This window comes from Salvelinus fontinalis, chromosome 10 (assembly GCF_029448725.1).
Source record: "Salvelinus fontinalis isolate EN_2023a chromosome 10, ASM2944872v1, whole genome shotgun sequence".
NCBI lineage: Eukaryota > Metazoa > Chordata > Actinopteri > Salmoniformes > Salmonidae > Salvelinus > Salvelinus fontinalis.
The window spans coordinates 27,117,586-27,130,895 of record NC_074674.1 but is presented as its reverse complement, the minus strand read 5'-3'; the positions used below and the strand labels follow the sequence as shown (position 1 = coordinate 27,130,895).

The 13,310-nt window shown below is 39.7% G+C and overlaps 1 protein-coding gene across 1 annotated transcript; it reads right to left on the bottom strand.

The window, feature by feature from the left end:
* Window positions 1-673: 673 nt before the first annotated feature.
* On the bottom strand, window positions 674-2,419 carry LOC129863894 (sine oculis-binding protein homolog). The gene is made up of 2 exons (XM_055936286.1): window positions 2,081-2,419; window positions 674-1,868 (listed from the first exon to the last, which is right to left on the bottom strand). The coding sequence occupies exon 2, from the start codon at window positions 1,739-1,741 to the stop codon at window positions 986-988; it is 756 nt and encodes a 251-aa protein (XP_055792261.1). The 5' UTR covers window positions 1,742-1,868; window positions 2,081-2,419; the 3' UTR covers window positions 674-985.
* Window positions 2,420-13,310: the final 10,891 nt, after the last annotated feature.

Here is a 13,310-nt window from a genome sequence, read left to right as displayed (position 1 = left end):
ACCAAATGAGGTCTTAGGTTTCACCCTGCTCTTCTACTTCATTAAACAAATAACAACCCACGATCACCCCTCATGAATAAACTATGCATGAAGGACCAGTTGGGGAAATAAAATGCTATTAATTATTGAAGGTGAATAAATCGTCAGGCATGGTGGAAACTTACAAAAACCTTTGTAAGAAGCGAGAGCAGAAGTCTGCCAACAAGGTTATAAATCCTTTATAGAAGGTGATGAACAGATCTAATCTATTTACATTACTTAACAGACATAAACATGTATTATGTTGGCAATATATACTGTTAAGCTGTTCTGCTTTAAAATATATATATATGTTTTTACAATTACAATCAAATAAAACATTTCATTAAACAATCATGCCTTCAGACTGTGAGGAGAGAGAGAGAGAGAGAGAGAGAGAGAGAGAGAGAGAGAGAGAGAGAGAGAGAGAGAGAGAGAGAGAGAGAGAGAGAGAGAGAGAGAGAGAGAGAGAGAGAGAGCAGTAAGTATTATGGAGAGGGGCAGGAAACATAAGGAGCGAGTGAGATAGGGAGAGACCCAGTGATGGAAAAGCGCCAGAGGAAATGTCTTCCGCCCATCAGAGGAAACAGTGAGGTCAGTTATTGTGATTGTGGGAGAAATGGGATATGTCTCAAGACAAACATAATAAACATGGTTTTAGATTAGATTTTTTTTTTATCAGGGCAACCATTTTAAATTCTTTGTGACTTTAATAGGACCATAAAATGGACATTTGCAATTCAGCTACACGACATTTCAAAGCCTATGCACTCGACAGTGAGTGGATAATAGAGCAGTGAACTCAACAGAATCCCTTTCATGATCCTCAAAGAACTCATCACAAGGGAGAACACCCACACACAAATCTGAAATTCAGAACATTAAAATAGGTTATAGAATTCTCACAAAACTGATAGAAGCAGCCACAAAGCGGAATGCTCTTAATGTGGAATTTCCAGAGAAGATGTCAGAGAGAGGAATGTTCAAACAGGATGACCTGTGAGTGGCTGAGGCTGGACAGCCTGGATGGTCTGAACGCTCCGATCCGAGAGTACACCTCTGCATCCGAGCTGGCGCCCCAGGACTGGTGAGGGCTGGGTGGGGTGGTGTGGATGATGGGCAGGGGCAGAGGGAGAGAGAGTGAGGAAGAGAGTGGGAGAAGGGGTGGAGGCAGTAGAGGAGGGGGAGGTAGGCGAGGGGGTAGAGACAAGATGGGGGGTGGAGGGAGGGGAAGAGTGGGTGGTGGGGAGACCGGTGGAGGTGGTACTGGGGTGACAACAATAGGGGCCATAGGGTTGGCCACAGGGGTGACCTCTATAGCATCTCCATTTGTGGGCAATATCTGGGGCAGCCGGGGGTCCTTGAGGGTGTAGGTGGCGGTGTGGTAGAAACTGTAGTACTCCAGGGAATGTTGAGCCTGGGCCAGCCTCAGTCTGTGCCTCAGCTGGAGGAGTCTGTAGAGCAGGATCAGTATCAGAGCTCCAGCCACGATCACAAGCAGCACAGCCACTCTCACATCCAGGCTCCAGCAGCTCTGGCCTGGGCCTTGAGTGCCACAGGTTTGGGGGGAGTCAGGCTGGGGATGGGGGTGGCCTTCCTTACTGATAACTGTCTCCCTCAGTAAGGGTTGGATGGAGTACAGGAGGATGGGGTGCCTGTTCTTGGGTACAGGCTGTGGTGGGATCTGTAGCGGGGTGCCACCGGTAACCTGTGGCCTCAGCATGGTTCCCTGGTTCAGTCACCAGAGGGGTGGTGAAATGTCTGTTACTCAAGGACTGTTGGTAGTGACGGATGGAGGCAGCACTGAGCGTCAAAGCAGTTTGCTTGAAAAGGCTTCATCTTGTCTCAAACTTTAAAACACAAAGATAATGGATTTAGCAATTGTTAAGTTAAAAAAACAGAATTTCAAATGTCAAAATTAAAAGTATACATTGCATACAACTGACCAACAGACTCAAATAAAAAATCTAACATTCAGCCGAACTGAGTCAACTGTGCAGCGTTAAAAGCTTTGATTCGCCCCCAAAAAGTGTGTTATGTTAATCAGTAAAATGTTACTTACTTCTTCTTTAAGGTTCTGGCCAAAGATACTCCATAAGACCGTACGAACACTCTGTAGCTTTCCAGGACACAAACAAAGAATTCCACCCTGTACGAATGGGAGGAAGCCCTTTTGAAAAGCAGGAAACACTGCATTTCCCCACCACACAGTAACAACAGTCGATTGGACAAAACTCCCCGTCACCATGGATACAGGAAACTAGTAAAAAAATATATATTTTGGTTATCGCTATGGCAACAGCCTCCAGGAACAGACAAAACACAATATTTACATCTTAGAGTTAAATCAAAAAAATGAATAAGCAATGGATTATCCTAGATATGTGACACTCTGTAAGAACTCTGTAGCTTTCCAGGACACAAACAAAGAAATCCACCCTACACCAATGGGAAGAAGATGATGGGAAAAACAGGAAACACTGCATTTCCCCACAACACAATACTGACAGTTGATTGGACAAATATCCCCTTCACCATGAATACAGGAAACTGGTAAAGGATGTCACTGGGAGCCTTTGGTTTTTTGAGAAAATGAGAAGGTCAGAGCACTTTAGTCTCACACACACACACACACACACACACACACACACACACACACACACACACACACACACACACACACACACACACACACACACACACACACACACACACACACACACACACACACACACACACACACACACACACACACACACACACACAGTTTACAGCTGAGTGAGCTGGAGAGAGAGAGACAGCTGGAGAGAGAGAGACACTGACCACAGCACACCACCAGCAGTGTCTAGATGGTTGGTATATTAACTGTGGAGCCGCCTTCAGACACACACAGGAAATAAAGTCTACTTCAGCCTCCCAATTACCCTAGGCCTCTCAGAGCCACAGCACACATGCTCAGATGGAACATATCTGGGTTATTCATCACTAGAAACTCATTCGTTTTTTTCAATTGCTTACAAGCATCAGTCAATACTGAAGCCACTTTTCCAAAACTCTTCACAGAGTCTGCATTATCAACATGCATCTGGCCAAACAGTTGATCTCACCTCCAAAACTCACTCAAACCACCAAAACACTTCATACAGGTCTCAAAATAAACTTGTTCAACCATAACACTGGCAACAATTCTTACTCAGAAAGCATACATTGTCACTCATAACACACTGACCTAAAACACACAAACAGGGAGCATTACATAAATTATGGACTTGTCTTTGAAGTTTGAATGATTTCACATAAATCAGCATTTCATTATAGAATAAGAATAATACCTTTTCACTCTATTGAGGGTACTAAAATATATGTAACAAGAATGAATCAGAAAAGCAGCAATTTCATTCAATAACCTTTATTTTTTCTATATCTTTGCATATAGTAATTTACTTTTGAAAAATAAAAAGTTTAAACAAAAAACACATTCCTGAAATTCCAGGGCTGCAATAATAATTACCAATAAAACATAAACAACATGCATAATATAATCACTCATACTGTACAGTACTGTGAGGGTTCTAGTTCTCATCAACATGTATAGTATAATCACTCATACTGTACAGTACTGTGAGGGTTCTAGTTCTCATCAACATGTAGTATAATCACTCATACTGTACAGTACTGTGAGGGTTCTAGTTCTCATCAACATGTATAGTATAATCACTAATACTGTACAGTACTGTGAGGGTTCTAGTTCTCATCAACATGTATAGTATAATCACTCATACTGTACAGTACTGTGAGGGTTCTAGTTCTCATCAACATGTATAGTATAATCACTCATACTGTACAGTACTGTGAGGGTTCTAGTTCTCATCAACATGTATAGTATAATCACTCATACTGTACAGTACTGTGAGGGTTCTAGTTCTCATCAACATGTATAGTATAATCACTCATACTGTACAGTACTGTGAGGGTTCTAGTTCTCATCAACATGTATAGTATAATCACTAATACTGTACAGTACTGTGAGGGTTCTAGTTCTCATCAACATGTATAGTATAATCACTCATACTGTACAGTACTGTGAGGGTTCTAGTTCTCATCAACATGTATAGTATAATCACTCATACTGTACAGTACTGTGAGGATTCTAGTTCTCATCAACATGTATAGTATAATCACTCATACTGTACAGTACTGTGAGGGTTCTAGTTCTCATCAACATGTATAGTATAATCACTCATACTGTACAGTACTGTGAGGGTTCTAGTTCTCATCAACATGTATAGTATAATCACTCATACTGTACAGTACTGTGAGGGTTCTAGTTCTCATCAACATGTATAGTATAATCACTCATACTGTACAGTACTGTGAGGGTTCTAGTTCTCATCAACATGTATAGTATAATCACTCATACTGTACAGTACTGTGAGGGTTCTAGTTCTCATCAACATGTATAGTATAATCACTCATACTGTACAGTACTGTGAGGGTTCTAGTTCTCATCAACATGTATAGTATAATCACTAATACTGTACAGTACTATGAGGGTTCTAGTTCTCATCAACATGTATAGTATAATCACTAATACTGTACAGTACTGTGAGGGTTCTAGTTCTCATCAACATGTATAGTATAATCACTCATACTGTACAGTACTGTGAGGGTTCTAGTTCTCATCAACATGTATAGTATAATCACTAATACTGTACAGTACTGTGAGGGTTCTAGTTCTCATCAACATGTATAGTATAATCACTAATACTGTACAGTACTGTGAGGGTTCTAGTTCTCATCAACATGTATAGTATAATCACTCATACTGTACAGTACTGTGAGGGTTCTAGTTCTCATCAACATGTATAGTATAATCACTAATACTGTACAGTACTGTGAGGGTTCTAGTTCTCATCAACATGTATAGTATAATCACTCATACTGTACAGTACTGTGAGGGTTCTAGTTCTCATCAACATGTATAGTATAATCACTCATACTGTACAGTACTGTGAGGGTTCTAGTTCTCATCAACATGTATAGTATAATCACTCATACTGTACAGTACTGTGAGGGTTCTAGTCCTCATCAACATGTATAGTATAATCACTCATACTGTACAGTACTGTGAGGGTTCTAGTTCTCATCAACATGTATAGTATAATCACTAATACTGTACAGTACTATGAGGGTTCTAGTTCTCATCAACATGTATAGTATAATCTCTCATACTGTACAGTACTGTGAGGGTTCTAGTTCTCTCTCCTGCATTTGGCCATAAGTTCTCATCAACATCACATCTTATGTGTTCTCTGGCAATGCATCTTGGAAAGTATTACTGGAATGTCTAATCCAACGCTGGCAGTCTTCAGGAGAAGTGTCTCCACACCCTGGCAGTCTTCAGGAGAAGTGTCTCCACACCCTGGCAGTCTTCAGGAGAAGTGTCTCCACACCCTGGCAGTCTTCAGGAGAAGTGTCTCCACACCCTGGCAGTCTTCAGGAGAAGTGTCTCCACACCCTGGCAGTCTTCAGGAGAAGTGTCTCCACACCCTGGCAGTCTTCAGGAGAAGTGTCTCCACACCCCACATTCATGGCATCCAGTAAGGACATCTAGTCATGTGGATGGTGGTCATAAACCTTCCACCTCCACGCAGAGAAAAACTCCTCTATGGGGTTTAGGAAGGGGGAGTATGGAGGCAGGAATAGTTCTGACATCCTGGGATATGCAGCAAACCAGTTTGACTGCAGCAGAGTGGTGGAATGCCACATTATCCCACACAGCAATGAAGGTAGGGGAGTTTCTTGCCCTTCTCTCTTCCGCAGGCACAAGTCGATTATGCAGGTCATCCAGAAAATAAATGAGCCTCTCTGTATTGTCGTTGTGCTGACCATATTCACATTCCCAAAAGTGACATTGTCTGCCAGCACTCTGTCCCGAATTTCCCGCAGTTATATTGCATTGTTGCCAATTACATGCTCATTTTCCTGCGCATCTGATAATTTTCTGCCTCTCCCTCCTGTGGGAGGCAACCTTTGGATCCTACTGAAAAACACAAAACAATCAATATATTTCAAAATGTCAGTACATGTAAGAATGTGAACATACTGTATTGTACTGTAATATGTAGTTCAATTACCATTGAAGGATACACATCTCACCTGTTGTTTTGCGCAAAATTCTTACTATTGATGCAACTGTTGAATGCTGCAGATTTGGTTGCACCCTTTACAGTTTTTCTCAGTTGCTTTGGTGCATTTCTTAGATCAAAAGTGCAATTCTTGATACTACTTGTACAAATTCCAAATCATCTAGTCACTTGTGCACATCATTAATAAAGCAATTTCTTATTCCTTTGAACAAATTGCAATTGATAATGTACAAGCTTTTTTGTCAGCTTTTTTCCACATTATCAATTGCTCATGTCATGTTGATCAAAATATAGTAGATGGTTCTCTGTTGAATAGTCTTACCCCTCAAAACATCTAGGCATTAGTTCCTTGCATAAGCCATTACATGCAAAATTGTTGAACTATTTGTCATAAACTGTCAAGCATAGTTTTACACATTTATATTAGACCTTTTGTACAAAAATGTGAATTGATGAATTGTGCAGGTGAAATTGACCCTCACTCATGAAGGAATGTAAAGTGTTAGTTCAACCAACAATCAACCAGTTGTCTTCTATGCAGCACCCTGTCGATGGTTGAGATGTTAACCGTATGGATGTTTTCAAAGACATTGTTGTCTTCTATAATGGTCCTTTGTATTTCCCTGAGTCTCATGGCATGGTGCAAATAGCCTCCTCCTGTTGAGGTGTGAAAAGGCGTCCTCTGCCACCGGTTTGAGGTAATCTTGCAGTCCTATGTGGGGAAAAATGCAGTGATGCATCGCACACTTTCACATAGACAAAAACTATGCGAACACACATTTTACTGTAAAACATACAGGTGGGTGCATGTAAGGTGCAGTATGTATGTGTATAGAGTATATTTCTGTATGCTGTGAAATACAAGTGGACTACTGTAATATGAAGCATTGTAGGAAGTATTCAGTATACTGCTTATATACAGTAACAGTGCACTGTACATTGGTGGACATACCTGTTCTCTCTTCGAAATGTTTGAACTATTGAGGACACGGTTGATCTCCCAATATTCGACTGCACCCTTCGACCCGCCTCAGCCATTGTAAGAAGGACATCATTGTAAATGATTGACAACATGGTCTACAACAGTGGCCCTTATGTCATCAGATATGCGCCTATGTCCTCTTCTGCCTCTTCCTCTGTTTTGCCTTCCACCACACATCCTTGCTCCTCTTCTTCCTCCTCTTGGCTGTTGACCCTGTTCGTTTCCTGGTCCATCCATTATTGGAAAATTGCAACTCTGTGTTGTGGTCTGTCTATATATGCTTGCCAATTGATTCTTCATGAGATGCACCTTTGATCAATTTAGACAAATAGAAACCAGATGAGTATGAAACAGCTGTACCGTGTACCATTCCAAAGGAATGAGGACAGAGTTAAGGGGCTACGGTACCAGTATGTACAGGTAAAACATATATCTATGTAACTACTTTACAGCAACATTTTATAGTGATATATTGTACAGTAAGCATAAACTGCACACATTTCCATTGCTGTGGAAGGAACATGCAATATATGTACATTTTATGTCACTCTTCCTTACCAAAACAAATTCAACTGTGTGTTCTGGGATATAGCGTATAATGGAGTTGGAATCAAGTGAACCCTCTCACAACTTTGTATACGTGGATGAGGCTGGCTTCAACCTGACCAAATGCAGAAGGCGGGTTCGGAATATCATCGGTCACAGAGCTACTGTGGATTTGCCAGGCCAACGGGGGGGGGGGGGGGGGGATATCAGCACGTGTGCTGATATTTCGGAGCATGGTGTCCTAACCCATATCCCCCTTATAGGGCCATACAACACCCAGCATCTACTCAACCTTTTAGAGACTCTCTACAGGGCTCTCATCCCTGATGATGAGAGGGGTCTGTTTAGAGAGGATTTGCCAAAGTATGTGGTCATTTGTGATAATGTGAGTTTCCATCGATCAAACATCATAAGGCTTTGGTTTGTGACCCACCCGAGGATGCTCATAGAATTCCTCCCACCTTATTCACCATTCCTTAACCCAATTGAGGAGTTCTTTTCAGCATGGAGGTGGAAGGTGTACAATCGTCAGCCACACACACAGATGACCCTGCTGGCTGCAATGGATGCAGCATGTGAGGACATCACAGTAGACGCCTGCAGAGGATGGATAAGGCATTCCAAAAGATTCTTTCCACGTTGCATTGGAAGGGAAAACATCCGGTGTGATGTGGATGAGAATATGTGGGCCGACAGACAGGAACGTCTGGATGTGTAGAGACAGCACAACAGTGCTGCGGGCAAAGTTGTGCCTTAGGGGTGGTTTCCTGTGTTTCTTTCTAATTTAGTTTTTTTCCTTTGTGCCCCTTGGGTTGTCCAGTCTCTTTCAATCAATAACCAACATACTGTAATATGTAAATAGTACTGTTGAAATTGATATATGCCATAGAAGTGCATTTTCAATACAGTAACTGTCATCCAAACTGTAGCCTAGGTTTACATCAGGTAATAGTGTCAAAGTACACAGTTACATTGACAACATGCCTCAACATTTTGACGACCTTGTTCTTGAACAATGACTCAATGACTTATCATTCTGATGACACTGACATGATCATTGGCATGAATATTTCCTTTGAGAGATGTACTAAGGATTTTTAGTGACTGACTAGCTTTAGAAACATATCTATTGTATATTGCAGTTTGTACAAATTGTTCTGAGAAATGCACTTATTATTTTGCACATGTTAGGGATGATGTGAAAAATGCACCAAAGCGACTGAGAAAAACTGAAACCGGCCTCTCTCAAAGAGAGACCATGGTTTACAACATGGTCAATAATTGTGACCCTTATCTCATCAGAAACCCCCGCTCTTGGTCTTCTTCTCCTTTGTCCTCCACACATTCTCCCTCTCCCTGCCAATCTTCTTTCCCCTCCAACCTTTTTTCCTTGATCCATGTTTCCAAACTAAATCATTCCTAAGCCGTCCTCTTTTGTCTGTTTGGTAACGAGACTAAAAACAGGACACTTGGGTACTTTCAGCTGAAATTGCAATCAGCTGTGTTTGGAAATATTCAATATTCTGCTGAGATTTTCTATATGTTTCAATCTAGTTACTGCAGAAATGCACGACATTTGCCATCATTCTGTTTTGAATGTGTTTTTAACAGTTTTGGAAACAGTGTGTTAGCATTTGAAAACATGTGCTGCAAATATATAGTTTTGCAGGTGGTGGAGAATGAATGAGAAAAGAGTTCATGGATTTTGGAGAATGTGGTCATTGAATGCATTTTGTGTGAAAGCAATGAAAAATGATTCACAGTTTGGTCCACATACACTTCTGGTTTGCTGACTGTGTGAAGAGTTTTGACAATGTGACTTCAATTTTGACCAATGCATGTTAGCAATTGAAAAAAACTGTAATACATTTATATTGATGGATTATTTACCAGAACGTTATTCTCCCTTTCCCATGTTTTCACAGATGTAGGATCTTAATTTGAGCCAGTTTGCTACGGCAGGAAAATACTCCTGCAGCAACAGGAAATGTGAATTATTTTGTAAAGTAAAAGTATGCATAATTTCAAATTCCCTATATTAAGTAAACCAGACGGCACAATTTTCATAATTTACTAACAAGCTATGTGTTTAGTGAGTCTGCCAGATTAGAGCCAGTAGGGATAACCAGGGAGGTTCTCTTGATAAGTGTGTGAAGTGGACCATTTTCCTGTCCTGCTATGCATGCAAAATGTCACTTTTGAGTGTCAGGGATAATGTATTGACTAAAAAGTATATTCTTTTCTTAAGGAATATAGTGAAGTAAAAGTTAAAGTTAAAAAAAATATAAATAACAAAGTAAAGTACTTATATCCCAAAAAACTCCTTACGTAGTACTTTAAAGTATTTTTACTTTAGTACTTTACACCACTGATGATAATTAATCAACATTTTTCATAGGGGTTTCTACATTTTTCGTTAGGGCAAATCCAGTCGGACTTTTTAAAGTGAAAACTTTAAACTTTAGAAGTATTTTTAAACCTTGAATACACTACACGTTTGCATTTCCTGCTGTGAATAAAAAATCTCAGCAATAAAAGAGTGATCAAATTAAGATCCTACATCTGTAGAATGTCAAAATTTTCTCCCCTGCACATGAGCAGTGATTGTGTTTCTTGCTTGAGGGATTTCCAGTATCAGTCATGATTAAACTTCAGGTTAAAGCATACCCAGACGCAATCTTTGATTGTAAATTGCAATGGAATGATATTTCCCACTGATTTTCGCCCCAAGCCAAAGAACATGTAAATTCCCATGATGGTCCATTTCTCTGGAATGAAATCCCTTTCGGCCTCTGCCATGGGAGATGTGTTTAACCTGCTGACCAGGTGTTTTCTGTGGGAATGAGTTTAATTTCAACTGGGGATTATGCATTTCAAGCAGTATAAAGGTAATACTGTTGGTGGTGTGCAGTGGCGGTATCTCTCTCTCCGGCTCACTGAGAGCCAGTGGCAGAGACTCTTTGATGGTTCTCCTCAGCTGTCTACCAAAACACCTGCTGCAGCTGGTGAATACTTATATGGTAAACTGTGCTTTAAATTGACATGTGACTCAGAGAGGGGTGTGTGCACACGTGTGTGTGGTGTGATGGTGGCAGGAGGGGACAGGGGGTGACAGAGCTGGCATAATGGCACTTGTCACCTGACAGCCAGTCGCGCTCTTCATGGAGGCCTCTAGCTCCTGTGCTTCGTAATGACGCGAAAGCTGCTACTTTCAAGAAGAACACAGAATGGGTAACACATATTATGACAGTAGAGACTACAATGCTATTGATACCTTTAAAGCTATTAAGGCAATTGTTTTATGAATCGCCCATTGTATAAATGACAGATGTCAAACAATATATCTTTTTTATTGAGTTTATTGCAGGATTTGCTGTGACCACGATTAATCACAAATTCTGGATTTGTTCAAATTAAGATGTAATTTAAGATTCTTCATACAAAAAACACAACAAGAATATTTATGTCTTGATTTTGTCTAAATTAACAGTTAGCAAAATTAAGTAAATTGAGAAAGCATACTTTTTTTTACCTCAATGTTAACTTGCTTTTACATTGCATTGTTGTTGTTAGCTGTTTAGATTATGTATTTGGGATGTTTTCACGTTTTTTTGAATACTTTCAGACAATGCGATTAATCAAAAGGAAAAAAAGTTACAAAAAGTTACTTGAGTTATCTGATTAATTCTCAACAATCATTCTCACGATAGCACATTTGTAATATTCAGTGACAAATAACTAAGCAGGGCCGGGCTTAGTTAAAACCCTGGAAGGGAGACCAAAGGGTAGCTGTAAATAGATCACTTCTCCAGTAGGAGGTACTACCCTACCTATTATTCTTTTTCTGGTAGTGGATATAACGTTGAAGATCCGACGTTCTTTAAAAAGTACAAATTCAACATATTTTATACAAAGTTTGTCTATGCTAAAATATGTTACCATGATGATATAATCCTGTGGTAGAAATTTCACCCTCAAAACAACAGTTAATGACTTTTTTCAAATCAAATGTATTTTGTATGTAGATTCCACATCAAAATACGTTGACAAATTACGTTGGAACAACGTTGATACAACCAGTTTTTGCCGAGTAGGAAATTACGTCCAAGCATCCTTTTCTCATTTATCTGTTTAATAACTTTCTTTCCCCACATGTAGAGGAAGAAATGCCACTCTAATCCCTAACACAATATCCTAGACATAGTGGACTTTTGAGAATCCAGATATAATAGAAGGAGGGAATGATATTAAAGAGATCTCTTATCGTGTAATTGTTGGTGGCAGGGGACTGTTTAGCACGAGGACTCGAGTGGAGGTTATTGCTGTCATATATAGGGACATTATATTGGCAACACACAGCCACAACAATAGCTATTTACAGACTGGTCCAAGAAAAGACATGGCTAAAGAGCTTGATGATATTTGTTCCCATTTTTGGTAATTCTAATATCAGATCTATTCATTGGCTGTATTTTAACTCCGATTATTGTGTAGAAATGTAGACATTTCAAAATGTCTTTATACTTTTAAAAAGTTAGTTAAAAACCTCTTAATGATCGGACACTTTTTTTCATACCCAATCTAACTGCCTATAGCTCAGGACCTGAAGCAAGGATATGCATATTCTTGACACCATTTGAAAGGCAACACGTAGAAGTTTGTGGAAATGTGAAATTAATGTAAGAGAAGATAACACATTAGATCTGGTAAAAGATAATACAAACAAAAAAACATGCGTTTTCTATATATTTTTTTCATCGTCTTTGAAATGCAAGAGAAAGGCCATACATTCAGATTGGAGTCTAGGTGTAATTTAGATTTTGGCCAACAGATGGCAGCAGTTTGTGTGCAAAGTTTCAGACAGATCCAGTGAAGAATTACATGACTATACAATATTTTGTATCAAGTCTGCCAGGAGTTTGCCCAAATGTGCCGAATTGGTCAATTGATACATTTTCAAGTACATAACTATGGATAACATACAAAAATGCAATGGTAATAAAAAATGTAAGTTTACACACTCCCAGGAATGTCATACATAATGGATCCTTAGCTTATTCACTAACTTTCACACATCTAGATGGCCGGGCAGGGTGGATGTGGAGCCAGAGACAGCAGTGGGATCAAACTGTAGACCTCAGTTCCTACATTTGACTATAAAAATTGATTTTATCAAACAAAACTATGCTCCATTTTATCTATGTCACCCTCAGGATGGAAAAATCAGAGCAAGATTACTGAATGTAAGTACATTATTAACCTTCAGAGGTGAATGCATCAAATCAGTTGGCGTGATAAAAGTGTTTTGTTGTTGTCCACTCTCCTCAAACAATAGCAAGGTATTTTATCACTGTAATAGCTACTGTTAATGGGACACTGCAGTTAGATGAACAAGAATTTAAGCTGTCTGCCCATATAAATTATGTCTATGTCCCGGAAAGTTGGCTGTTGTATACAAAGTTATTCTAGTCACATTAGTGCACGTTAACAACAACCGTCCCGGTTTAGGGACACCAATCACCAATTGTTTTATTTTTTTTATAAATTTGCACCAAAAAATTAAAACATGTTTTTGCTTTGTCATTATGGGGTATTTTGTGTAGATTGATGAGAAG

Excerpts from the sequence above, each read along its gene's own strand:
- LOC129863894 (XM_055936286.1), bottom strand. The coding sequence starts at position 1,741 with ATGCTGAGGCCACAGGTTACCGGTGGCACCCCGCTACAGATCCCACCA.